This window comes from Bos grunniens, chromosome 3, assembly GCF_055505025.1.
Source record: "Bos grunniens cultivar Pamir isolate PY7600 chromosome 3, Bosgru_T2T1.0, whole genome shotgun sequence".
NCBI lineage: Eukaryota > Metazoa > Chordata > Mammalia > Artiodactyla > Bovidae > Bos > Bos grunniens.
In genome coordinates, this window is record NC_141167.1 from 15,771,464 (window position 1) to 15,798,575 (window position 27,112).

The following is a 27,112-nucleotide window of genomic DNA, read 5'->3' on the forward strand; positions in this document are numbered from 1 at the left end:
TCAGAATATAATTGTGTTACATTTCCTAACAAAAGGGTTAGCTAAAAAGTAAGCAAATAGAAAAAAGAAATACATTCATGAGACGAGTGCCAGCATCTTTGAAAAGTGAGTTTGTGGCTTTTCTCTCGGGTGGGGAAGCTGGTGCGAGATGCAAAGAACAATATACAGAATCCAAGGTGGCAAAGCGCAGGCTCAGCGCTAACGCATAACCGCACCAGGACCCCACCCCGATTCGCAGCTAGCCGCTTGCCAGTCTGAGTCGCAAGCTGGTTAAGACTAAGCGGCGCCGCAGAGGCCTCTGGGAGGGGGCGGTCCTTGGGCAGGGGCTGGGCATTGTGGGCGTGGTCTCCGGGCGGCTTTCCTGAGAAGCCGTCCTTTCAAGAAAGAGGACCTGACTAGTACTTGAGCCTAAAGGAAAAGAGTCCGGGAGCGGTTGCGAAGCTCGAGAGGAGCAGGTGAAGTCCTGGGTTCGGAGGCGTATCCAAGGTTAGGAGGGTTAGAAGAAGGCCGGCGAATGCGGGTGGCGGGCTGAGGGGCTGCGTTTTGGAACCCTGGGATCTGTATCCGCGGTTACGACGTCCCCCTGTCGCTTTCTCCGGGTGGGAACGGCTCCGGAGTAGCGGTTTATCTCGTCTGTTCCTGTGGGTTGAGGACCTTCTCACCCTGGAAGACCCTGCTGTCGGCTGGGACCCCTTCCCGAAGCCGGCGGTCCCCTTCTCGCCGCTCCTCTAGCACCTTGTAGGGAGTGCTCAGTAAACTTTTGGGCATGCTTGAGACTCCCGGGGAGACAGTGGTTTGGGGATGGTGGGAAGGTCCCCGCTGAAAGCAGAAGTTTCTGGGACCCGCAAGTCCGGGCTTGTACCGACCATGTCAGAATATTGGTGGTAAAGCCAGTGGCAGTTCCGGAGGCATCAGGAATCCGTCAGGGAGGAAAAGCCTCTGAATCTGAGATCTCTTTCTGAGCTTCTGAGCCCAGATTGGGGCTGGAAGAGGAAATTGACCTTGGAGTTGCAGGGAGATCTTCGCTATTGTTGACACTTTTACTTGCTGGAAGCAGGGATTGGATCGAGTGTCTGCATCCAGGGTGTGGGCAAAACGAAGAAGTTACGGAGAATTTGCCTGTAAAGAGAGGCAAGCATTACCTAGGATCTGGGTGGGCAACAGTCTGTGCAGTGAGGATCAGAGAGGAGGAAACACCACAGTGTGAGAAACTGGTCGGGTGAGAAAAGACCAAAAGTTGCTCTTTTACCACAGCAAGTCTGGCGGTTGCTAATCTGAATTCTCCAATTTCAGACCTGGTCTTTCAGAGTTCCTTTCTCTTCCCCCGACTTGTCAGTTCAGCATTCTGCCTTTCCCTGTGAGGAGGAAGATCAGCCAAGTCCCAGGTGAGTAGAAGTTTTTTCTCTCCTAAAATTTATTTTAATTCGACAGAGGGAATAGATACACTACCTCATGTCTTCCTAGTGTGTCATCACACTATCATATGGGCATCTGAGTACTGTCGTAAAGTGTTAGTCACTCAATTATATCCAACTCTGTGACCCCATGGACTGTAGCCCACCAGGCTCTTCTGTCCTTGGAATTCTCCAGGCAAGAATACTGGAGTGGGTAGCCATTCCCTTCTCCAAGAAATCTTCCCAACCCGGGGATCGAACCCAGGTCTCCTGCATTGCAGGTAGATTCTTTACTGGCTAAAGCACCAGAGAAGCTGGTGTTGGAAGAAGTACTCTAATTTTAAAGATGTGTCAGTAGCCTCAGTAAAATGAAAAACTTGCCCAAGAGCACTCGGAAGGGACGTAGCCTACTACTAAATACTATTGACCTAGTCAGATTCAGAATCCAGAGCTATAGGACCTCCAGACTCTTGACACTATGCTGGTGTTTCCCAAACATCTTATTCACTTACCACCTATTTATGCCATACCTGTGTACTACCTGTATTATTGTTATTCTCATATTTTTAATTTTTAACTTTTATTTTAAAAAACAAACTTGCACTGAGAAACACTGCATATGAAATTATGCATTTGATAGATGCTTTAAAGGCTTTATATTTATTCTAAGATGTATCTGCGGAGAAGACAATGGCACCCCACTCCAGTACTCTTGCCTGGAAAATCCCATGGACGGAGGAGCCTGGTAGGCTGCAGTCCATGGGGTCGATAGAGTCGGACACGACTAAGTAACTTCACTTTCACTTTTCACTTTCATGCATTGGAGAAGGAAATGGCAACCCACTCCAGGGTTCTTGCCTGGAGAATCCCAGGGACGGGGGAGCCTGGTGGGCTGCCGTCTATGGGGTCGCACAGAGTTGGACACGACTGAAGTGACTTAGTAGTAGTAGTAGTAAGATGTATCTGAAGGTGTTGATCTATGTACCATGTAAAATCGTCTCCTGTCAAAAAGATGCAGACTGCAATTTGGGATACCGTGCACTGTCATGCCTTTTAACTTTTGTTTTTTGATGAAGGGTAAAGATTCTCTCCCACTTTCAGGGACTTAACTGTCCAAATAACATTACTCATTTTGAAACTATCATTATCTAAGACCCACTTATAGTTCAAGACACTTGTGCAAATGTGCTCCTGTGTTTTATTACTGTTGAAGTATCCTATAAAGCAATCACTTAATAGGATATACCCAGAAGTCTGAGCATTGTATTGCCTTTGTTTATTGCAAATAACTTTTCTTCCAGTTATCTGTGTCTTCTTTCTTTGGGGGAATTTAGACTATTTAATGGAGAAGGCAATGGCACCCCACTCCAGTACTCTTGCCTGGAAAATCCCATGGACGGAGGAGCCTGGTAGGCTGCAGACCATGGGATTGTGAAGAGTCGGACACGACTGAGCGACTTCACTTTCACTTTTCACTTTCATGCATTGGAGAAGGAAATGGCAACCCACTCCAGTGTTCTTGCCTGGAGAATCCCAGGAACGGGGGAGCCTGGTGGGCCACAGTCTATGGGGTCGCACAGAGTTGGACACGACTGAAGCGACTTAGCAGCAGTAGCAGCAGCAGACTATTTAAAAGTTAGTTAAGTACAATGACAACTAATATTTGTACCATTTTCAAGGTACCAATTGTTAAACTTTTACCATGGGAGTTGGTGAATGCATCTCTTTTATTGTTCATTAGAGTAGCAAGGAGGAAATTTGGCTTATAACCTCAATCGGCTTAAATTCTATGTCAAGTTATTTTCCTGGGCACCCAAAGTCAAATACTAGTGGACTGATCATACTTTTTTTTTTCCTATGAAGGGTTTGTTTTGCCGGAAGTCTTATTTTCGTTTCAGGTTCGAAGGGTTTACTCACAAAAGAAATAACTCGTTATACACAATTTCAGGTTTTTTTAATAGAAAATTATTTGACTTAATTTCAATATACTATCATTAAAGAAAAGAAATAGAAACAATACAGAAAAGTAACAGCACATACATCACCAAATTGGGCTGGTCAATATCCAAATTTAAACAGTGCTGGGAAGTTCCTCGATAATAGCAAGCTGAAGTCCCAATTAGGAAAAGGTCCCAGGCAGTGCCTCCACTCCACCCGTGAGACTTCACATTGCAGTTTCAGGGGTTCCCGCATATTTGTGTGCAAAAATGCAGCTCTGGTTTTACTTTAATTTTTTTTACAATGCTGTTTGTTTTACCTTGTGAGTCATAGGATTTCATTATACCCTGAGCTGTTGGCCAGACCTCCAGGGGCTCAAGAATTCTAAGACCTACTCCCTTTCTTATCTAAAGTGCTGCCTGACTTACTATGCTTGTGGGCAGGCACTGAATCTGGGCAGTGTCCATGCAGGTCAGAAGCCAGGTCAGGGGCCTACCCTCCTGCTCCTGAAGCCTGAACAAGACTTTCTCCATTTTAATTTCCCTGTCAGCCTCAGGGTTGTTTAGATTGAAAGAGCATGTTGTTGTTCAGTCTCTCAGTTGTGTCAGACTCTTGTGACCCCATGGACTGGCAGCACGCCAGGCTTCCCTGTCCATCTCCAACTCCCAAAGCTTGCTCAAACTCATGTCCATCAAGTCAGTGATGCCATCCAACCATCTCATCCTCTGTTGTCCCCTTCTACTCCTGTCTTCAATCTTTCCTATAGTCAGGGTCTTTTCCAATGAGTCAGTTCTTCACATCAGGTGGCCAAAATTTTGGAGTTTCAGCTTCAGCCTCAGTCCTTCCAATTAATATTCAGGACTGATTTCCTTTAGGATTGACTGCTTTGATCTCCTTGTAGTCCAAGGGACTTTCAAGAGTTTTCTCCAACACCACAGTTCAAAAGCATCAATTCTTCGGCGCTCAGCTTTATTTGTGGTCCAACTCTCATATCCATACATGACTACTGGAAAAACCGTAGCTTTGACTATATGGACCTTTGTAGGCAAAGTAACGTCTCTGCTTCTTAATATGCCATCTAGGTTGGTCATCGGAGAAGGCAATGGCAAGCCACTCCAGTACTCTTGCCTGGAAAATCCCATGGATGGAGGAGCCTGATGGGCTGCAGTCCATGGGGTCGCTATGAGTCGGACGCGACTGAGGAACTTCACTTTCACTTTTCACTTTCACACAATGGAGAAGGCAATGGCAACCCACTCCAGTGTTCTTGCCTGGAGAATCCCAGGGACAGCAGAGCCTGGTGGGCTGCCGTCTATGGGGTCCCACAGAGTCAGACACAACTGAAGCGACTTAGCAGCAGTAGCAGCAGGTTGGTTATAGCTTTTCTTCTAAGGAGCGAGTGTCTTTTAATTACATGGCTGCAGTCACCATCTGTAGTGACTTTGGAGCCCTAAAAAATAAAATCTGTCAGTGTTTCCAGTTTCCCCATCTATTTGCCATGAAATGATGGGACTGGATTCCATAATCTTAATTTTTTTAATGTTAAGTTTTAAGCCACCTTTTTCACTCTCTTCTTTCACTTTCATCAAGAGGCTCTTTAGTTCCTCTTCACTTTCTGCCACTATGATGGTATCATCTGCATATCTGAGGTTGTTGATATTTCCTGTCAATCTTGATTCCAGCTTGTGCTTCATCCAACCCAGCATTTCGCATAATGTACTCTGCTTATAGGTTAAATCAGCAGAGTGGCAATATACAGCCTTGACATACTCCTTTCCCAATTTGGAGCCAGTCTCTTGTTCCATGTCCAGTTCTAACTGTTGCTTCTTGACCTGCATACAGATTTCTCAGGAGGCAGGTAAGGTGGTCTGGTATTCTCATCTCTTGAAGAATTTTCCACAGTTTGTTGTGATCCACACAGTCAAAGGCTTTGGCATAGTCAATGAAGCAGAAGTGGATGTTTTTTTTCTGGAACTCTCTTGCTTTTTTGATGATCCAGCGGATGTTGGCTGGATCTCTGGTTCCGCTGACTTTTCTAAATCCAGCTTGAACATCTGGAAGTTATCAGTTCATGTACTATTGAAGCTTAGCTTAGAGAATTTTGAGCATTACTTTGCTAGCGTGTGAGATGAGTGCATTTGTACAGTAGTTTGAACATTCTTTAGCATTGCCTTTCTTTGGGATTGGAATGAAAACTGACCTTTTCCAGTCCTGTGGCTACTGCTGAGTTTTCCAAATTTGTTGGCATATTGAGTGCAGCACTTTCAGAGCATCATCTTTTAGGATTTGAAATAGCTCAACTGGAATTCCATCACCTCCACTAGCTTTGTTCGTAGTGATGCTTCCTAAGGCCACTTGACTTTGCATTCCAGGATGTCTGACTCTAGGTGAGTAATCACACCATCGTGGTCATCTGGGTCATGAAGATCTTTTTTGTACAGTTCTTCTGTGTATTCTTGCCATCTCTTCTTAATATCTTTTGCTTCTGTTTAGGTCCATACCATTTCTGTCCTTTATTGTGCCCATCTTTGCATGAAATGTTCCCTTGGTATTTCTGATTTTCTTGAGAGCTCTCTAGTCTTTCCCATTCTATTGTTTTCCTCTATTTCTTTGCATTGATCACTGAGAAAGGCTTTCTTATCTCACCTCGCTATTCTTTGGAACTCTGCATTCAAATGGGTATATTTTTCCTTTTCTCCTTTGCCTTTTGCTTCTCTTCTTCTCTCAGCTATTTGTAAGGCCTCCTCAGACAACCATTTTGCCTTTTTGCATTTCTTTTTCTTGGTGATGGTCTTGATCACTGCCTTGTGTACAATGTCACAAACCTCCATCAATAGTTCTTTAGGCACTCTATCTATCAGATCTAATCCCTTGAATCTATTTGTCACTTCCGCTTATTATCATAAGGAGTTTGATTTAGGTCATACCTAAATAGTCTAGTGGTTTTCCCTACTTTGTTCAATTTAAGTCTGAATTTGGCAATAAGGAGTTCATGATCTGAGCCACAGTCAGCTCCCAGTCTTGTTTTTATTGACTTTATAGAGCTTCTCCATCTTCAGCTGTAAAGAATGTAATCAATCTGATTTCGGTATTAACCATCTGGTGATGTCCATGTGTAGAGTCTTCTCTTGTGTTGTTAAAGAGGGTTTTTGGTATGACCAGTGCATTCTCTTGGTAAAACTCTTTTAGCCTTTGCCCTGCTTCATTTTTTACTCCAAGGCCAAACTTGCCTGTTACTCCAGGTATCTCTTGACTTCCTACTTTTGCATTCCAGTCCCCTATGATAAAAAGGACATCTTTTTTTGTTTTAGTTCTAGATGGTCTTATAGGTCTTCATAGAAACCATTCAACTTCAGTTTCTTTGGCATTAGTGGTTGGAGCATAGACTTGGATTACCGTGATATTGAATGGTTTGCCTTGGAAATGAACACAGATCATTCTGCCATTTTTGAGATTGCACCCAAGTACTGCATTTCGGACTCTTCTGTTGACTATGAAGGCTACTCCATATCTTCTAAGGGATTCTTGTCCACAGTAGTAGATATAATGGTCATCTGAATTAAATTTGCCCATTCCAGTCCATTTTAGTTTACTGATTCCTAAAATGTTGATGTTCACTCTTGCCATCTCCTGTTTGACCACTTCCAATTTACCTTGATTCATGGACCTGACATTCCAGGTTCCTATAAAATATTGTTCTTTACAGCATCAGACTTTACTTCTATCACCAGTCACATCCACAGCTGGGTGTTGTTTTTGCTTTGGCTCTGTCTCTTCATTCTTTCTGGAGTTATTTCTCCACTGATCTCCAGTAGCATATTGGGCATCTACCGACCTGGGGAGTTCATCTTTCAGTGTCATATTTTTGTGCCTTTTCATACTGTCCATGGGATTCTCAAGGCGAGAATACTGACCTGGTTTGCCTTCCCTTCTCCAGTGGATCATGTTTTGTCAGAACTCTCTGTGACCAGTCCATCTTGGGTGACCCTACACAGCATGGCTCATAGTTTCTGCAACCTTTATAGCGACTTTTTCGGCTACCAACTGGAAAATGGACTTGATCAGCTAAAATAAATCTTTGACATTGTAACATGGACAATTGTCCTTGCGAATTGCATAATTCTCTCTCCAGTTTTGACTTCTCTTCAGCCAGTTTTAATTTGGCTTCATGTACCTTACAATAGGCAGAGAGGTAGATCCAGCCTGTCTGACCCAGGGCAGTACATTCTTATCCTTTCTCAATTGGCATGAGCTGCAAACATTCAATAAATTCTAAAGTTTTGGCATGCTTATTTTGGGGTCTCAGTTCTCACGCAATCCGGTGGATACGCCCCATTCAGTAGCTAATGAGCAATAAGGCAAATCTTCCCATCCAGGAATTAAAAACTTCATTAATCTTAATCTCTTGTGGCATTTTGCTTCATGAATCCTGCTTGCAGTGCCAGTTTATATTTTGCTTTAAGTTTTACTTTCATTTCAGGTTTGAAGGATTCATTAACAAAAGAAACCACGTGTTACTCACAATTCAATTTTTTATAGGAGATTATCTGACTTAATTTCAATATACAGCCATTAAAAGAAAAGAAACAAACAAACAAAAAAAAGAAACAATAGAGAAAAGTAACAGGACATACATCACCAAGTTGGGCTGGCCAACATCCAGATATAAACAGCACTGCAAAGTCCCTCCTTATATAGCAGCCTGGAGTCCCAGGTGGGAGAAGGTCCCAGGTAGGGCGTCCACTCCACAGGTGAGACTTCAAACTGCAGTTTTGGGAGGTCCCACTTAAAAATCCAGGCCACAAACAGATATATTATCAGTTTTCAAGAACGAATGCAGTTCTGGTTTTACTTTACTCTTTTCACAATACTGTTTATCTTGAGTCACAGAATTTCATTATACCCTGAGCAGTTGGCCAGACCTCCAGGGGCTCAAGAATTCCAAAACCCACTCCCTTTCTTATCTAAAGTGCTGCCTGACTTACTATGCTTGTGGGCAGGCCTGGAATCTGGACAATGTCAAGATGTTTTTAGGGCACTTGGGGAAATTTGAATATGGACTAGAGTATTAGGGAATTATTTTATTAGGTGTGATAATATTGTAGTTAATGTAAAAGTCTTCTTTGGAAATGTATGCTGAAGCATTTATATTTGAAGCATTATGCTGCCTGTAATTTATATTAAAATAGTTAAACTGAAAACAAAAAGCACCTGAAAGAAGCAAATACAGCAACATATCAACAGTTGCTAACTAGATTGTGTTCATTGTTCTATTCTTTCTATCTCCTGCGTTTGAGAAATTGCTTGTTGTAAAGAGAGGGAGTACTTGTCCTGTAGTAAAGTAGTGAGATATTAAATGTGAAGCACTTGGTTCAGTGTCTAGCACATTTGGCTGTGCAGTGCAGCATGTGGGATCTTAGTTCTCCAACCAGGAACCGAACCTGTGCCCCCTGCAGTAGAAGCATGGAGCCCAATCCACTGGACCGCTAGGGAATTCCCAATATCCACTATTATTTGTAGCAAAATCCAGTAATATTTGTTGGCTTCCCAGGTGGTGCTAGTGGTAAAGAATCCACCTGCTAATGCAGGAGATATAACAAACTGGTTTCAGTTCCTGGGTCAGGGAGATCCCCTGGTGGAGAGCTTGGCAACCCACTCCAGTATTCTTGCCTGGAGGATCCTATGGACAGAGGAGCCTGGTGGGCTACAGTCCATAGGGTCGAAAAAAGTCGGACATGACTGAAGTGATTTAGCAAGCATGCTCATACAGTAATATTTTAAGAGTGTTCACTGACAGATGTTTTCCATCATAAGCTAATTTCTTGTGGGGAGAGAAAATAAAACTTAGCAAGAAACATCAATTTCTATAATGTTAGGAGGAATTTATAAAGGCAGTAAAGGTAAAGTATTAATATATCTCAAATAGAAAAAACAACTGATTTCTGCATATTGCTGTGAATATCCTCTACTACTGTATGCTGTTACTTTGTATATGGGTAGGTCTATTTGCATTTATCTGTAGTTAGTTTTTAAATTTTGCCACACCGTGTTCCTGAAACAGTCATTGTAGAGCTGATTTTCCTCATGGAACACTTTGGTATTGAGATTTGTTTTCCTAGCTAAGGACTTTGTATTTAGAGGAATTGTAGAAGCAGTCCATGATAAACTGGCAGACATTGTACAACATTTACAGTGTTCTGTATTTACTTAAAATAATGAAATAATATCCCAAGGCAGTAAAGAGTTATATATATATATATATATATATATATATATATATATATATATATTTTAATTTATATTTGGCTGTGCTGGTTCTTTTTGTTGTGCAGGCTTTTCTCTAGTTGCAGCCGGCAGGGGCCACCCTCTAGTCACGGTGCATGGACTTCCCTTTGCAGTGACTTCTCTTGCTGTGGAACACGGGCCCTAGGGTACGCAGGCTTCAGTAGTTACAGCTCCTGGGCTCTAGAGTACAGGCTCAATAGTTGTGACACATAGGCTTAGTTGCTCCTGAGGATGTGGGATCTTCCTGGACCAGGGATCAAACCCATGTCTCCTGCATTGGCAGGCAGATTCTTTACTACTGAGCCACCAGGGAAGCCCCAGGAGAGCTTTGAAGGAAAAAGGACAAACCTTAAATCTCCTTTTAAATGGAGAAATTGAGGATGAGGAAAGTGATTTGCTTAAAGTCACATAATATGTTAGTGCCAGATTTAGGAATAAAACTATTTTGCACTTAAAAAATATTTGCCAAGTATTCACATATGGATGATACAGTGAGCCTTATTGTAAACTGCATGTGTGCTACAACTCTATAGCATTATTAATTGTTCATAAATTAATAAGCATCTTTAAAGACTATATATAAATAATTAGTTGTGAATCTTTTTCTCATTGGAATTCAAAAGTGCTTTTGAGAAATTTTCCATTTGGATAATGCATTTCTTTAATATGATGTGTACAGCCTTTGCCCAATCCAGAGCTGTGCCATGGCAGAGACTGAGGAAGAGGAGACGGTGTCAGAAGAGGCTTCTGGATTCTCAGACTTGAGTGACTCAGAACTTTTGGACCTGGAGGATACACAAGAGTCAAGTGCTTCAGCTAGCAAGCCTGGTCCTTCTTATGAATTACCTGGGAAGGATGACAAGCTCATAAGGTCACCAAAATGGAAAAGAAGATTGGATGTCTCATCACCTATGGAGCGATTTCATCTGAAATATTTGTATGTCACTGACCTGTCTACTCAGAACTGGTGTGAACAGCAAATGGTATATGGAAAGGAGTTTTCTGGTTTCTTGACACCTGAGAAATCAGCGATTTTGGATACTGGTGCCAGCATCCATCTAGCTAGAGAACTAGAAGTTCATGATCTTGTGAGTATCCCCATCACCAGTAAAGAAGATGCTTGGGCAGTTAAGTTTCTGAACATATTATCAATGATTCCTACCCTGCAGTCAGAAGGGCGCATCAGAGAGTTTCCAGTGTTTGCAGAAGTGGAGGGTGTGCTTCTTGTTGGTGTGATTGATGAACTGCACTATACAGCCAGCGGGGAACTGGAACTGACTGAACTCAAGACCCGTGGGAACCCTGTGCTCCCTTCAGATGCTCAGAAAAAAAAAGACTATTTTCAAGTCAGCCTGTACAAATATATCTTTGATGCCATGGTACAGGGGAAAGTGACTGCTGCTAGCTTAATCCACCACACAAAACTGGATCCAGAAAAGCCACTGGGACCTTCAGTGCTGAGGCATGCCCAGCAGGGAGGCTACTCTGTGAAGTCCTTGGGTGACCTCATAGAACTGGTCTTCTTGTCTCTAACACTGTCTGACCTCCCACTTATTGATAGCCTGAAAATTGAGTATGTCCACCAAGGGACTGCCACTGTGCTAGGTACAGAGATGGTGGCCTTTGCAGAGAAGGAGGTGAGAAGCAAAGTACAGCATTATATGACCTACTGGATGGGCCACCGAGAGCCTCAAGGGGTTGATGTGGAGGAGGCCTGGAAATGCCGGATGTGCAACTATGCAGATATCTGTGAGTGGAAGAAGAGCGGTGGGTTGATCAGTGCCACGCTAGAGCCACAAGTCAAAAAGGCCAAATGAACAGAAGATGTGCCTTCAAGAACTTGGATGTTTCCTGCATCTAATGTACTCAGCAGAGTTAAAGAGGACCAGTCTCTTCAACCAAGCTTGAATTTCTTGGACAGTGTTCTTATTTTGGTTCTTTTCATATTTCCTCAGCCTCTAACCTCACAAATCCAAGACCCTGGCTCATGGCTGAGTGGGAGAGATCTGGGATTATACTATCCCTAGAATTTTGCCACAGGTTGCCAAAAAGACAAATGCTTATCATGGCTGGAGCACAATCATTGTTTTCTTAAGATTCTTCCATTTAAGTCTCTTCCCTATGTTTTTCTCAATCAAGATTTCTACAAGGTGCTGTAGCATGTGCCAGAATTTCCTTTTTAAGACTGAATAATATTCTACTGTGTCAATAGCTTTTAAAAGTAAATGAGAGCAAAGTAGTATTCCAGAGGAGGAGCTGACATGGTAAAAGCTAACATGGTGCAGAATGATTTATCTCAGATGGATCTGAAACTGGAAATATTACAGTGGTGTCACAGTCCACCAGGTTGTCAGATCCTCACATGTGGAAGCAAAAAATGCAGATGGTTCTGTTGACTTGGGAACAAGGGGAGGGTCTAAGTCCTGGAGGTATGGATGAAGTGAAAAATGAGGTGTATTGAATTCCAGGTCAGTATCCAGGAATACTGATTAAGCCTCATAAGCAGAATCTGTGAATGTGGACCACCAATAAGCTAAGAATTGTTATCCCAGCCTCAGTAGCTCTAATTCCACTGAACTTCACTTCTGCTGTTCTTTAATAATGTCTCCAATAAACACAACATTCATTGAATATCTTTATTGGGAGTATCTTTTTCCAGTCTGTGGCTTGCCTTTTTATTCTGTCATGGTGTCTTTTGATGAACAAAATATTGCTGAAGACCAGTTGGAATGTTTCATTAGTGCTTTTGGTATCTCACTTAAGATATACAATATTTTTCAACTTCAACACACCTTGTTTCTTTTACTTATCAATGTACTTTAGAGTTGTTTCATATTAGTATTTATAGTTCACCTCCTTCCTTTTAGTTGCTGCAAAGGGTTCCATTGTAAAGATATACTGTTTATCTAACTAGACCTCTATTTATATATACTTAAGCTATTTCCTATCTTTTCCTACTACAAACACTATAATAATGTATAAAGTAGAAAGTAAATATTGGTCTTACATGCATACCTGTTAATTCTGAATCTCAAAACAACCATCAATAGGAAGTTGGATAAGGTTCTTCAAGGTACTTTGTGGATGTGTCAAAAATCATATATTTAAATATATTTAAATCATACATTTAAATATAAATCAAATACATGTGTTGGGTGTATGTGATTAGACATAAAAAATCTTCTGTAGATGCTTGTTTTTTCAGGTGAACATAGAGTATTTATCAAAATAGACTATTTCTAGGCCATAAAACAAATCTGAATAAATTTATGTGGATGAAAGTCATACAAAGTATGCTATCTGATCACAATGGAATTAAGTTAGAGTTTGATGACAGATATCTGAACAATCAAAAATTATGTGCAAACTAAATTACACACTAAAGTACCCTCAGTTCAGTTCAGTCGCTCAGTTGTGTCTGACTCTTTGCGACCCCATGAATCGCAGCATGCCAGGCCTCCTGTCCATTACCAACTCCTGGAGTTCACTCAGACTCATGTCCATCGAGTCAGTGATGCCATCCAGCCATCTCATCCTCTGTCGTCCCCTTCTCCTCCTGCCCTCAATCCCTCCCAGCATCAGAGTTTTTTCCAATGAGTCAACTCTTCGCACGAGGTGGCCAAAGTACTGGAGTTTCAGCTTTAGCATCATTCCTTCCAAAGAAATCCCAGGGCTGATCTCCTTCAGAATGGACTGGTTGGATCTCCTTGCAGTCCAAGGGACTCTCAAGAGTCTTCTCCAACACCACAGTTCAAAAGCATCAATTCTTCGGCGATCAGCTTTCTTCACAGTCCAACTCTCACATCCATACATGACCACAGGAAAAACCATAGCCTTGACTAGACGAACCTTTGTTGGCAAAGTAACGTCTCTGCTTTTGAATATGCTATCTAGGTTGGTCATAACTTTTCTTCCAAGGAGTAAGCATCTTTTAATTTCATGGCTGCAGTGACCATCTGCAGTGATTTTGGAGCCCCAAAAAATAAAGTGTGACACTGTTTCCACTGTTTCCCCGTCTATTTCCCATGAAGTGATGGGACCAGATGCCATGATCTTCATTTTCTAAGATATCACAAAAAGAGAAATTACTTATATTTACTTGAAAATATACAAATATGTGTGGGAGGCAGTATATTTCAGGGAAATTGATAACACTAAATGCCTAATTGGATACCTAATTGATATGTGAACCGTGAACTTCCTGATGTTCAAGCTGGTTTTAGAAAAGGCAGAGGAACCAGAGATCAAACTGCCAACATCTGCTGGATCATGGAAAAAGCAAGAGAGTTCCAGAAAAACATCTATTTCTGCTTTATTGACTATGCCAAAGCCTTTGACTGTGTGGATCACAGTAAACTGTGGAAAATTCTGAAAGAGATGGGAATACCAGACCACCTGATCTGCCTCTTGAGAAATTTGTATGCAGGTCAGGAAGCAACAGTTAGAACTGGACATGGAACAACAGACTGGTTCCAAATAGGAAAAGGAATACGTCAAGGCTGTGTATTGTCACCCTGTTTATTTAGCCTATATGCAGAGTACATCATGAGAAACGCTGGACTGGAAGAAGCACAAGCTGGAATCAAGATTGCCGGGAGAAATATCAATAACCTCAGATATGCAGATGACACTACCCTTATGGCAGAAAGCAAAGAACTGAAGAAGAGCCTCTTGATGAAAGTGAAAGAGGAGAGTGAAAAAGCTGGCTTAGAACTCAACATGGCAGAAAACTAAGATCATGGCATCCAGTCCCATCACTTCATGGCAAATAGATGGGGAAACAATGGAAACACTGACAGACTTTATTTTCTTGGGCTCCAAAATCACTGCAGATGGTGACTGCAGCCATGAAATTAAAAGACGCTTGCTCCTTGGAAGAAATGTTATGACCAACCTAGAGAGCATATTAAAAAGCAGAGACATTACTTTGCCTACAAAGGTCCGTATAGTCAAAGCTATGATTTTTCCAGTAACATATGGATGTGAGAGTTGGATTATAAAGAAAAAGCTGAGCACTGAAGAGTTGATGCTTTTGAACTGTGGTGTTGGAGAAGACTCTTGAGAGTCCCTTGGACTGCAAGGAAATCAAAGCAGTCAATCCTAAAGGAAATCAGTCCTGAATATTCATTGGAAGGACTGAGGCTAAAGCTGAAGCTCCAATACTTTGGCCACCTGATGTGAAGAACTGACTCATTGAAAAAGACCCTGATGCTAGGCAAGCTCTGGGAGTTGGTGATGGACAGGGAAGCCTGGCACGCTGCAGTCCATGGGGTCACAAAGAGTCTGACACGACTGAGGGACTGAACTGAACTTCCTTTTTTAGGTCGTTGCTGTCCTAAACAAATGGTTCTTTGTACTCTGCTTGCAAGTTTTCTGTGAGTTTGAGTGTTTCCAAATTAAAAGTTAGGCCAAAAAAAAAAAAAGACAGTGCTCTTTAACTGCAGGGGGCATGGGTTTGATCCTTGGTCACAGAACTACCAAAGCTGCAGGACACAGTCAAAACCTTAAAAAAAAGAAAGAAAGCTAGGAAATGGCACAATTGCTTGTGAGCTAAAGTCAAGAAATGATTTTTTAAAAATAAGATATAAAAATATGTGTTTATGACATTGAAAACGCCAGTAAAGTCAAGAGCTTACTAGCATCAAGTGAGATCTTAATGGTGAGCATCAAGTGAGATCTTAATGGTGCTGTGTAATAGTACTTCATTTTCTGAATCCATTCACTTCCCCACATTCCTAAATAACTAACATTAGAATCTCAGATGCCACTGATTATAAGATACATCATTATTTTACATATTACTAGGAAAGAAAAAGTCTACCAATTAAACTATGGCATGTCATCATTTGTGAGACAGCAATTTCACATATGTTGAAATATGAAAAAAATATTAGAATCAGTCTAATGCAGAATTTCTTATCTTTTCTTTCCTCATATCTCAAATACCTTCTCCCTAACTTCACTCTGAGCTTTCAATTTCACTTATAAAATACAAACACTCAGGGAGGATATCCTCATTCTCCCCCCACCAAATCTGTACCTATAGATTCTGCTTCTCCGGTTATTACAATGAATAAATTGCCCAGGCTCTTGCTTAGAACTGATCCTCCCAATTGTGTGCTGGATTCTATCCCTTCTTTCCTTAAGGACTTTGCTCTCGCAACTGTCCTGTCTCTCCTGTATTGTTGATTTTCCCCTCTCCATTGTATCATTTTAAATAGGGTACAAACACTGTAATTTCTTCCATCTTAAAAAAAATTTCTGAACCCCAAATCCATCTGCAATGGACAGTTTTACTTTCCTATTCATCTTTAAAAAATTGAAGGAGTATGTCTATAAGTACTTGCCTTCTCCCATTGTTTCATCCCACTCCTAATTCTTGTCAGACTTCATCAAACTTCCATCAGTACACCAAAAGCGCAAGTTTCAGCCATCCCCGAATTGCTCGATCCAATGGTCAATTATTACTTCTCATCCTACCTAACCTATCAGCAGCAGTTAATGCAATGGATCACTCCCTCCTCCTTGAAACGTTCTCTTCCCTTGATTTTGCAGATCCAAACCTTCCTCCTTTTCCATCTGCCTCGGGATTATTCTGTCTCAGTCTTCTTTGTTGGGTCCTCTTCATGTTTCTGACCTAAGCTACTGTTTTACTAGAAAAGACTGAACTGAGTAAAGGCAAATTATTCTCTTAGCAAACTGCTGACTTAGATTTTCCAGTATTTAAAAATTCTGAGGTCTATAGCTTTTAAACAAAAATGGTATCTACATCTCCCTTTTATAAGTGAGCGTGTCTCTTCAAGCAGCCCCAGAAATACCAGATCTGGAGTCTCCCTCTAAGGAGGCAGAACCGACGCATTCCAGAAATAAGCTCCATAGGCTTTATGGGAAATGTAGTATTGGATGAATAGCCTGCACCCCGCGGGAGCCTGGGAACTCTGGGCGAAGAGTTATTTCCGGACACGCGCAGTGGGGTGGTAGCCGGTATTCTGTAATTTTTGAACCAGTACTGCATGAAGTGAAAGTTGGGGTATCTCCCGGATCTGGGAGATCTCCGTAACCTGATCTCCAGCTTAGAGCCGGAGCTGGGAGTGTGGCGGTGCAAAGCTGGCAAGTATGACTCTACAGAACTTGGGGGACACAAGGAAAGGGCAGGAAGAAAGGGACCGCTTTATTGGCTTACCCAACGAAAATAAAACGTGAAAACCCTCACATGCGGTGACTTCCAGTTTGGGTGTGTGGGTCCTGTCCGATTCTGGAGTAGTTCAGAGAAAGCAAGGGAAGGGTCCAACTGCCACTCCGTGGGTTCCTAGATCCCAGTTGCGGCTTGAGCAAGTTCAGTTTGCATTCCTGCTCTTGTGCTTTAAACTGCACCTTTCCTGATGACAAAAGCACCTTTGGCCCTACTAAAGCCTACAAAAGGAAATAGTAAACCATTTTCAGGGATCTAGGAAGAAAACATTTTTAGAGAAACTTCGGTGCATGCTTTAGGGTATTTTCATGTGAAATGAAAATACCTCCTGCCATATTAATAAACAAGAAATGTCACAGCTATCAGTGATACGTGGCTTCCAAATGTGAATGAGGGCTGCTAAAACTGCGATCCAGCAGAAGCTGCTGCCCGCCCCCCGCCCCACGGTGATTGCTTTGGAGCTGGGAGAATGCCGGAAGTAAGGTGAACAAGGAAACAGGATTAGCCCCAGATAGCTGAGGTGAATATGAAAGGAATGAATTCAGTGAGCCCAGAGGCTTGCATCTTCCCATACAAAGAATGCTAAATTCCTTAACTTGATACTGATATTTGACGTTCAGCCTGCCTGCTTCCTTTGTTGCAAACTTGTGTATAGCCTGACTTCCTCTCCTGCCTCCTTGGAGCAGTTTTCCCAGAGTTACTGAGATGCGGTCTCCCAGGCTAACATTCCCACCAAATAAAATAATTCTCTACTTTCAGATTGTGACTATATTTTTTTAGTCAACACTCACAACAATCATCTGAAGTAAGTATTATCTCTATTTTGTATATGAGTTAACTGAAGCAGAAAGGTGAGTTTAACTTGCCTAGACTCAGGCAGTTTAGTATAGATGATCTGAGAGTTAAACTCCAGATGAATTTCCTTCAAATTTCATTCTTTTTGCGAGTTGAAAAGAACCTGCAAAACAAATCATTGGATTTATTTTTCTTTCGAAATATTTTTATATATGCTAAGTAAATTTTGGTTTGTCATTAAAAAAAAAAAAAAACAACTCATGGTATGTGTATGGCTGAGTCACTTTGCTGTTCACCAGAAACTCCCACAATATTATTAATCGGCTATACCCCAATACAAATAAAGTTTTTTTAAAAAAAGAACCCTTGGTGAATCTGCAGATTTTCCAGTGATGATTGTAAATAAAGCTGAGAGTGCCTCTTGCACATTTTAGCCTTTCTAGGGCTCGAGCAGTTCTGGTTGGAATTTCAAAAAGCCCAGGTTGGGCCTGTAGGAGATGGTGAGATTGAGAGAGATTGAGATTTAGAGTCTCAGTTTAAGACTTCAGTTTAAAAAAAAAAATCCCTCCCCCACTTTCCCTGCATCCAGCCTCTTCATAAAACCTAATTTGAGATCTCTTACCCAATCCACCTACAGAACAGAGGCCAGAGAATCACAGGAAGGAATGACTTCCAAAGATAACTGAGCTTTAGAGATGAGGCTTTTAGTTATCACTTTAACTCATTCATTATTATCTACTTAGAATGAATTTCTGGGAGGAAAAAACCTGTCACTGGTTAAGGTTAATGATTTGCTATTAGGTCAGTAGGATAGAAATGTACAGCCTACTAATATAAGATCATTGCTTATAAAATGTGGACATTTCTGACTTGCTGGAAACATCATTCTCTCACAGGGTGGCCTTTGCTCAGACTGCACTGTATGTGCTTCTGTTCCCGTAGAGCAGGGTTCTCCATTGCAGTCCTGGTATTTCATGTCTTTATTCTCTTCCCCATTTCTACTTTCATAGATCTCTGTGCAGAGAGGCAGAAATGATCAACTTCAAGGTAAGGCGTCCACTTATTGTTATTAAAATCTGTCTCTTTTTTTTGATGGGTAAGAAGTGGATTTATTTAGAGAGATGCACAGTCCATAGACAGAGTGCGCACCATCTCAGAAAGCAGGAGGTCCAAATCTCTTTTTTAAAAATCCATATAAAAAGATTATATATAGTTAGGGAGAATGTAGACTGAATAGATCAGGTCCAATAGGAAATTCAGAAAATTGATAAATTGATATCCAGGTTATAAGGTTTTTCAGCATTTAGGTAGAGCCTCATATCGGAGAAGGCAATGGCACCCCACTCCAGTACTCGTGCCTGGAAAATCCCATGGACGGAGGAGCCTGGCAAGCTGCAGTTCATGGGGTCGCTAAGAGTCGGACACGACTGAGCAGCTTCACTTTCATTTTCACTTCCCTGCATTGGAGAAGGAAATGGCAACCCACTCCAGTGTTCTTGCCTGGAGAATCCCAGGGATGGGGGAGCCTGGTGGGCTGCCGTCTATGGGGTCACACAGAGTCGGACCCGACTGAAGTGACTTAGCAGCAGCAGCAGCAGAGCCTCATATGTGTACCCACTCTTTCTGGTGATCATAGAAAATGGGTAGCCAACCACAGTATTGGCTTTGTCCAGGAGCATAAAGCCGAACAATTCCCCTGATAAGTAAAATCTTTCCTAGCACAGTTGTCCAAAGAAAATATTACAATTCCAAAGAAAATATTACAATAATGTTTCAAAGAGGTTATGTTAGCAACAGTATTGCCAGTAACAATTCTGTGATAAATATAACATCCGATTTCCAATGACCTTAAGAGTGTTCCCTAGAATAAGCAGGGAACATAGTGCCAAGAACTCCGTTTGCAAGTCCATGTGTGCTGTGCTGTGCTGTGCTTAGTCGCTCATTTGTGTCTGATTCTTTGCGACCCCATGGACTGTAGCCTGCCAGTCTGTGGGGGTTCTCCGGGCAAGAATACTGGAGTGAGTTGCCATGCCCTCCTCCAGGGGATCTTCTCGACCCAGGGGATAGATTAGGTAGCATTATTGTGATTGCATTATACTTTTAGATAAATTTGGAGAGAATTCATAACTTTTCAATAATGAGTTCTTCATTTTATTTGCATTTTTATTTTGGTCCTTCATTATAGTTGTATAGGTTTTTATGTATGTAAATTCTTATGCATTTCTTATCATGTTTATTCTTACACATGGTTTAAGTTGCTATTGAGAATGGGATGAATATTTTTTTCATAATATTTTCTAACTGGCTATTCTGGTGCATAGGAAAGTATAGATTTGTCTGTTTGACTTTATTCAACTTACAGAACTCTTACTAAGTCTAAGAGTTTTTTAGTTTAGTCTTAGATTTTCTAGATAGACCATCATATACTCTTCAAATGGAGTTTTGTCCCTTATTTGCTTATCTCCATTGGTTTTTTTTTGTCTTATTGCAATGGACAGGATTTCTAGTACTATAATTTTGAATGTAATTGCTAGCCAGAATCTTTTCTGGTCCAGTTTTAATGGGAATTCTTCCAGTGTCTTATATTCCGGTAGATAGTTGTTCTTTGGTTTTTTATTTTTAATCAAGTTAAGGATTCTTAGCTTACTAAGATTGTTTTCATAAATTGGGAACTTTTCCCCTCATATCCTCTTTTTATACTTGTCAATAATATATTTCATGGTTTTAACATAACAGTTTAAAGAATTTATAATACTCTTCCCATTAAAGGGACAAACAATAAATATTTTAGGCTTTAAGGCTATATGGCTTCCCTGACAACTGCTCAACTCTGCCCTTGTAGTTGAAGTAAAACAAATAGGCATAACTGTTTTCCAGTTACATTTCATTTACAAAATTATATTTCTTCTAAATAAAAATATTTCTGTGGCATTAAAAAAAGCTTGTAGGTTTTAGTTTGCTTCCTTATATGGTCTTAACTATCTCTTTGTGATAGAAATGTTGCTATGTGCCTTTTTAATTTCAGTTTAAATTAAAAATGATTTTGATTCATGGTTAAGAGGATATATTTTATCATATAAAAATCTGTGTTTTTCTATTTTATTATGCTTATATAAGTCTAGCCTGTTAACTTTATAGCCTATTTAACATCTAATTACCTTTATACATTTATTTTGTAGTGTTTAATAGGCTGTAAGATTACTGAGGGCAGTAATAATTTTTTTCTTTTTTGTATCACTAGTACTAAGAAAAAAAGTACTGTACTCGGAGAAGGCAATGGCACCCCACTCCAGTACTCTTGCCTGGAGAATCCCATGGACGGAGGAGCCTGGTAGGCTGCAGTCCATGGGGTTGCACAGAGTCGGACATGACTGAGCGACTTCACTTTCACTTTTCAATTCCATGCACTGGAGAAGGAAATGGCAACCCACTCCAGTGTTCTTGCCTAGAGAATCCCAGGGACGGGGGAGCCTGGTGGGCTGCCGTCTATGGGGTCACACAGAGTCGGACACGACTGAAGCGACTTAGCAGCAGCAGCAGCGGTACTATACTTGGTATGTCCTCATTAAATATTATGTGAGTGAATGAGTGAAGAACATATAAGCAGTATTTTAAAATAATTTTATTAAGACTTAATTCACTTATTATAAGTTGACCACCTTAAAATTAGTGTGTTAGCACAATTCTGAAACTGTCATCACTAATCTCAGAACATTTTCATATCCTCAAAAGAAACCCGATACCCATTAACAGCTACTCCCCATTCCTTCCTTCCCCCAGCCCTGAATTACTTTATGTTTTTATGGATTTGCCTATTCTGAAAATTTCATACAAATTGAACTGTACAATATGTGATCTCTTGTGACTGGCTTCTTTCACCTACCACAATATTTTCAGGGATCATCTATGTCATAGAGTCCCTTTTAGTACTGAATAATATTGGATCATATGGATATACCTCATTTTGTTTATTCATTTATTACTTGCTCAATACCCATATTGTTACCACTTTTGCCTGCTATGAATAATTCTGCCATGGACATGTGTGTATGATTTTTGTGTGGACATATGTTCCCTCGGAGAAGGCAATGGCACCCCACTCCAGTACTCATGCCTGGAAAATCCCATGGACGGAGGAGCCTGGTAGGCTGCAGTCCATGGGGCCGCTAAGAGTCTGACACGACTGAGTGACTTGACTTTCACTTTTCACTTTCATGCATTGGAGGAGGAAATGGCAACCCACTCCAGTGTTCTTGCCTGGAGAATTCCGGGGACGGGGGAGCCTGGTGGGCTGCCGTCTATGGGGTCGCACAGAGTCAGACACGACTGAAGCAACTTAGCAGCATGTTCCCAACTCTTTTGGGTATATACCTAGGAAAAATTGCTGGGTATATGGTAACTCTAATGTTTTGAAAAACTCCTAAATTGTTTTCCATAGTTGCTGCACCATTTTACAATTCCATCAGCAGTGTATGAGAGTTCTAGTTTCTCCCTACCCTTGTGAAAAACTTGTCATTGTCTGCCTTTGATTTTAGCCATCCTGCTGGATGTAAAGTGATATCTCATTGTGATTTTGATTTGTACATCTTTTCATGTGCTTTTGGATCGTATCTGTCTTTTGAAAAATGTCTGTTCACATCCTTTGCCCATTTTTAAATTGAGTTTTCTTTTTATTGTTGTAAGAATTCTTTTTCTTTTAGAGACAATTCTCTTTTCAGATATATGATTTACAAATATTTCCTGCTATTTTGTGAGTTGTCTTTTTCACATTCTTCATGGTGTCCTTTGAAGCACAAAAATGCTTAATTTTGATGAATTCCAAGTTATCTATTTTTCTTTTATCACACTTTTTCTGTCATGTCTAAGAAACCGTTACCAAATCCTATGTCATAAATATATACTCCCTGTTTTCATGTAAGAATTATATACAGTTGACCTTTGAATAACACAGCTTTGAACTGTGTGGATCCACTTAGGTGCAGGTTTTTTCCAGTAAATACATACTGTAGTACTACATGACCCGTGGTTCATTGAATTCATGGTTGTGGAACCACAGATATAGAGGTGTCTGTAAACTTATGTGGATTTTTGACTGTGGGGAGGGTTGGCACCCTAACCCCCAAGTTGTTCAAGAGTTACCTGTAGTTTAACTCTTACATTGGGTCTCTGATCCATTTTTAGTTTATTTTTATTATGATGACTTCTCTGGTGGCTCAGAGGGTAAAAGCTTCTGCCTACAATGCAGGAGACCCGGGTTCGATCCCTGGGTCGAGAAGATCCCCTGGAGAAGGAAATGGCAACCCACTCCAGTACTCTTGCCTGAAAAATCCCTTGGATGGAGAAGCCTGGTGTAGGCTATAATCCATGGGGTCACAAAGAGTTGGACACAACTGAGCGACTTCACTTTCTTTTATTATGATATGAGGTGTGTGGGTTGGAGGGAGTCCAACTTCATTCTTCTGCATGTGGATATCCAACTGTCCCAACACCATTCATTTAAAAGACTATTCTTAGGAGGGTTCAGGATGGGGAACACATGTATATCTGTGGTGGATTCATTTTGATATTTGGCAAAACTAATACAATTATGTAAAGTTTAAAAATAAAATTAAAAAAAAATAAAAGACTATTCTTTCTGCTATTGAATTGTTCTGATACTATTTGAATATTTTTAATATAATTTTTGTTTCTATCACAAAGTATATTTCTGAATCAGGTGTATAGTAGTTTTCATACATAACTTTGAAAACTCATCAACGAACATGATATGATCCTAAGAGGCTGCCATGACTCTTACAAGTCCGAAAATGATGCACACTTTAGTTTGAAGATCCATGTACTATTACAGGGATCAGTGACACTCCAGGATGTGGCTGTGGAATTCACCCCAGAGGAGTGGCAGCTGCTTGACTGTGATCAGAGAACCCTGTATTGGGATGTGATGTTGGAGAACTTTAGAAACCTCATCTCAGTGGGTAAGGACAGTGGGTGGTAACTTTTTAGTTGAAACTCAGAATGTTTTAACAGTACCCTTCCTTTAAGACCTGTGAAAGCTCTGAACATTCTGAAGCATTAGCAAGTTTGGCCTTGAACTTCATTAGTCAAAGATTCTTAATCTCCTTTGGGGATCAGGTACTGTGTTTATGCTTCTGCCTCTAAGTGAAGAAGGGTCTTTTCTGTTCTGAAGCCTGTTTGTCAGCCTTCACAGGCCCTAAGACACCAGGAGACAAACCCGAATTATGAGGTAGTTGTTCCTAGCACTTTGTCCCCAGTTCTGTGTTGTTTCCCAGGAACAGGGTGTCCAGTTACTGAAACAACAGTGATATTCAAGGTGGAGCAAGGACAAGGACCTTGGATGGTGGAGGGAGAGAACTCACGTTGGAGCTCTCCAGGTGAGTCAGAGAAACCCAGGAAGATGGGAGTCTTTGAAATTGGGGTCCCAGTTGGTGAGTGAGGGACTGGCACCTTTGAAACACTTTTTAGGAAGCACATACCTTTGGAAGTGACTGGGTGCATTTGACATGCATCTGACATCGTCAGATCCCCAAATGACACCCTCAGTTCCCCTCTCCCACGTGGCTGCTCTTTCTCTTCCTCAGCTCTTGTGTAGGAGGATGTCCTGCCACTCCACTTTGACTCCTCACACTGCCCATTGCATCGAAGTGCTTGCTTGGTTCTCTCAATTCCTAGAATCCTCATTGTTCTTTCCTTCTCAACACAATGGCAGATCTTTCCATACATCTAGTTCTAATAATGTAGTCAGCTTATGTGGATTTGCAGTCTTACTCCACCAACCTCTTTTGGATAAGGTTAGAAGACTGGAGAGGGAGAAGGAAATGGCAACCCACTCCAATATTCTTGCCTGGATAATCCCAGAGATGGAGGAGCCTGGTGGGCTGCCGTCTATGGGGTCGCATAAGTCGGACACGACTGAAGCAACTTAGCAGCAGCAGCAGAGGACTGGAGATACAAAAATGTTCCTGAAGGGAACTGATATTGTGCCAGCTGACCAAGAGGAAAAAAGAGATATGAATGCAGAAAAAAAGGGAGGTATTCTACCAGGGTGATCTAGGAATTATGTAGTGAGGACTCTGATTCTGATCTCCCTCTTCCAAATCTAATTTTCCCTTAACTCCATTGTCTCTTGTTCCTCTCCCTGTCCATTGATCACATCTCCGTAGTGGGCTGTCTTTGTTCTGTGAGTTGACCATACACCCTGTTGAGCAACTTTTTGATTTTCTTTGTACTTTCCTCACTACCTTATGCTATTTTACTGTTGTTGTTTTTTTTTTCCCCCCAGGTCACAAGTTAAGCTCACTGTCATTCTGTCTCCTTTTTCCTCCCTAGCAATTTTACTCTTAAAGTTCAGGAGCAAGGTGAAAGCATACTTGTTTCAGAATGAGACTAGATTTGAAATCAAGTTTCTTTCTATGACTGTCAATGGCAAAAATTAACTAGGAACATTTCATTGTACTCCTTTTTAGAAGCTGACTGCCCACTTGTTGATGAATCAGACAAGCACCAGAAAAGCAAAGACAATTTTTTAAATTCAATTTTGTTCATGTTTGATAAAATTCTGACTGTGGAGAGACTTCATGGTTATAATATGAGCACAAGTCTTAATCCTACAAGAAAAAAATCATATAAATGTAAGTCATATGGGAAGAGTTTGCAGCCTACTTTGGACTTTCATAATTATAATAGATGTTATAATGGAGAACACGCTGATGAATGCAATGAATGTGGGAAAGCCTTCAAAAAGAAATTTAATTTCATTAGACGTGAAAAAAATCATACAAGAAAAAAACTGTTTGAATGCAACAACTGTGGGAAAGCCTATAGCAGCAAGGCACACCTTGCGACTCATCAGAAAATTCATAACAGAGAGAGACCCTTTGTGTGCAGTGATTGTGGAAAAGCGTTTACACATAAAGCACAACTCGTGGTCCATCAGAGACTCCACACTGGAGAGAAGCCTTATGAATGCAGTCAGTGTGGAAAATCATTCACTTGGAATTCTTCCTTTAATCAACACATGAAATCGCATACACTTGAGAACTCATTTGAATGTAAGGAATGTGGGAAAACGTTTAGGTATAGTTCGTCCCTTTATAAACACTCTAAATTTCATACAGGAGAGAAACCATATCAATGCATTGTATGTGGCAAAGCCTTTGGCAACAGTTCTGTGCTTGTTACCCATCAAAGAATTCATACAGGAGAGAAACCTTATGGATGTATTAAATGTGGCAAAGCCTTCATCAAGAAGTCTCATCTCCTTAGACATCAGATAACTCATACAGGAGAAAGGCCCTATGAATGTAGCAAATGTGGGAAACCATTTTCCCAGAAGTCAAATCTTATTGTACATCAGAAAATTCATATGTAATATTTACTTATGAATATGAGAAAGCTTTAATATTTGATAAGTTATTGAGTAGAGAATTCATGGTGAGGAGAAATGCAACAATTTGAAGGAACTGAAAGAATAAATTCCCATTAAAAAAAATCAATGCCAGTCATGTTCTGGAAGTGATAAAGTTTTTAGAGGAAAGATCACAGAAAACGTTAATTTATAATGATAAAACTTAGAGCTTGGAAAACATAAACAATCAAGGAATCAGTGAAAACTACATTCAGCATCTCTGATTATTTTTATAACAAATTATATAATTACGCAAGTGTAAATATAAAATAAGTTTATATGTTAAATTATATCTATCAAGAGTTTCTGAAGTAAATATCACTTTTTCTTCCAATCTGAATAGTAACATGCAAGTGAAAAAATGTGGTTTAAGATATAGTATGAATCTCAGTAATATTTTCATCCACCCACTGGCGCTTTTAATGGGTGTGGCAGTGTTACTGAATCTCAGAGTCTCCTCTTTAATTCTGAAACTTGTTATAAAGATATATAGAATTACATGTGTATATAACTTAACAAGATATCAGTTGAGATGGTGAAAGCAGTTGTATTCTATACACTAAGTGCTAAGTTGTGGAAAAGGAAGTATTTAAAGAAGTATGTAAATAAAACATTTGCACTTCAGATACCCCTGTTCTTTTTCATTGATGTGTCCACCTGAGGTGTAAGCATAGTCACCTAGGGTATCATCTGAATTTCATCTTAGTAAGGTAGGGTGTCGTGATACTTTGCAACTTTCAGGGAGCAAATTTTTGGATCTATTTTTTGTTTTCTTGTTAAGAGATTGATACAGGTTTAACTCTTAGAACTGCCTGGCATTTTCCATGTGATAGCACATGGAAAATTTCCATAGGCCCTTTAATTGAGTTGAAAAGAGCACTGTTTTTGTTATGTTTAGTTTAGCAACTTCACTTTGGAACGTGACATTTGGTAAATTCCAAATATTCCCTTAAAAGGATGAACCAATCTTTATTTAAGCTACAGTTTTTATAATTGTACACAATATTCCTTGATCATGTCAAAAAATGTTTATGCCTTTTTTTGAGTTGTGGCCAAACAGCTTGATCCGAAATTCAGAAATCA

General features: G+C 40.6%; 2 protein-coding genes across 12 annotated transcripts; both read left to right on the forward strand.

Annotated features, from left to right (window-relative positions):
• The first annotated feature begins 363 nt into the window (after positions 1-363).
• EXO5 (exonuclease 5) lies at positions 364-12,248 on the forward strand. 3 transcript variants are annotated; one of them, XM_086381308.1, is made up of 3 exons: positions 364-486; positions 1,294-1,385; positions 10,297-12,248. In XM_086381308.1, exon 3 carries the CDS (start codon positions 10,322-10,324, stop codon positions 11,432-11,434), a length of 1,113 nt encoding a protein of 370 aa, XP_086237434.1. In that variant the 5' UTR covers positions 364-486; positions 1,294-1,385; positions 10,297-10,321; the 3' UTR covers positions 11,435-12,248. The 3 variants fall into 3 exon arrangements, with proteins under 3 accessions (XP_086237434.1, XP_086237442.1, XP_086237452.1); XM_086381316.1 differs by having other exon boundaries at positions 364-455; XM_086381326.1 differs by having other exon boundaries at positions 386-738.
• On the forward strand, positions 364-26,653 carry ZNF684 (zinc finger protein 684). 9 transcript variants are annotated; one of them, XM_086381223.1, is made up of 6 exons: positions 364-486; positions 1,294-1,385; positions 18,615-18,651; positions 23,453-23,579; positions 23,895-23,996; positions 25,089-26,653. In XM_086381223.1, the coding sequence occupies exons 3-6, from the start codon at positions 18,637-18,639 to the stop codon at positions 25,991-25,993; spliced, it is 1,149 nt and encodes a 382-aa protein (XP_086237349.1). In that variant the 5' UTR covers positions 364-486; positions 1,294-1,385; positions 18,615-18,636; the 3' UTR covers positions 25,994-26,653. The 9 variants fall into 9 exon arrangements, with proteins under 9 accessions (XP_086237349.1, XP_086237394.1, XP_086237354.1 ...); XM_086381268.1 differs by having other exon boundaries at positions 23,901-23,996; XM_086381228.1 differs by having other exon boundaries at positions 364-455.
• Positions 26,654-27,112: the final 459 nt, after the last annotated feature.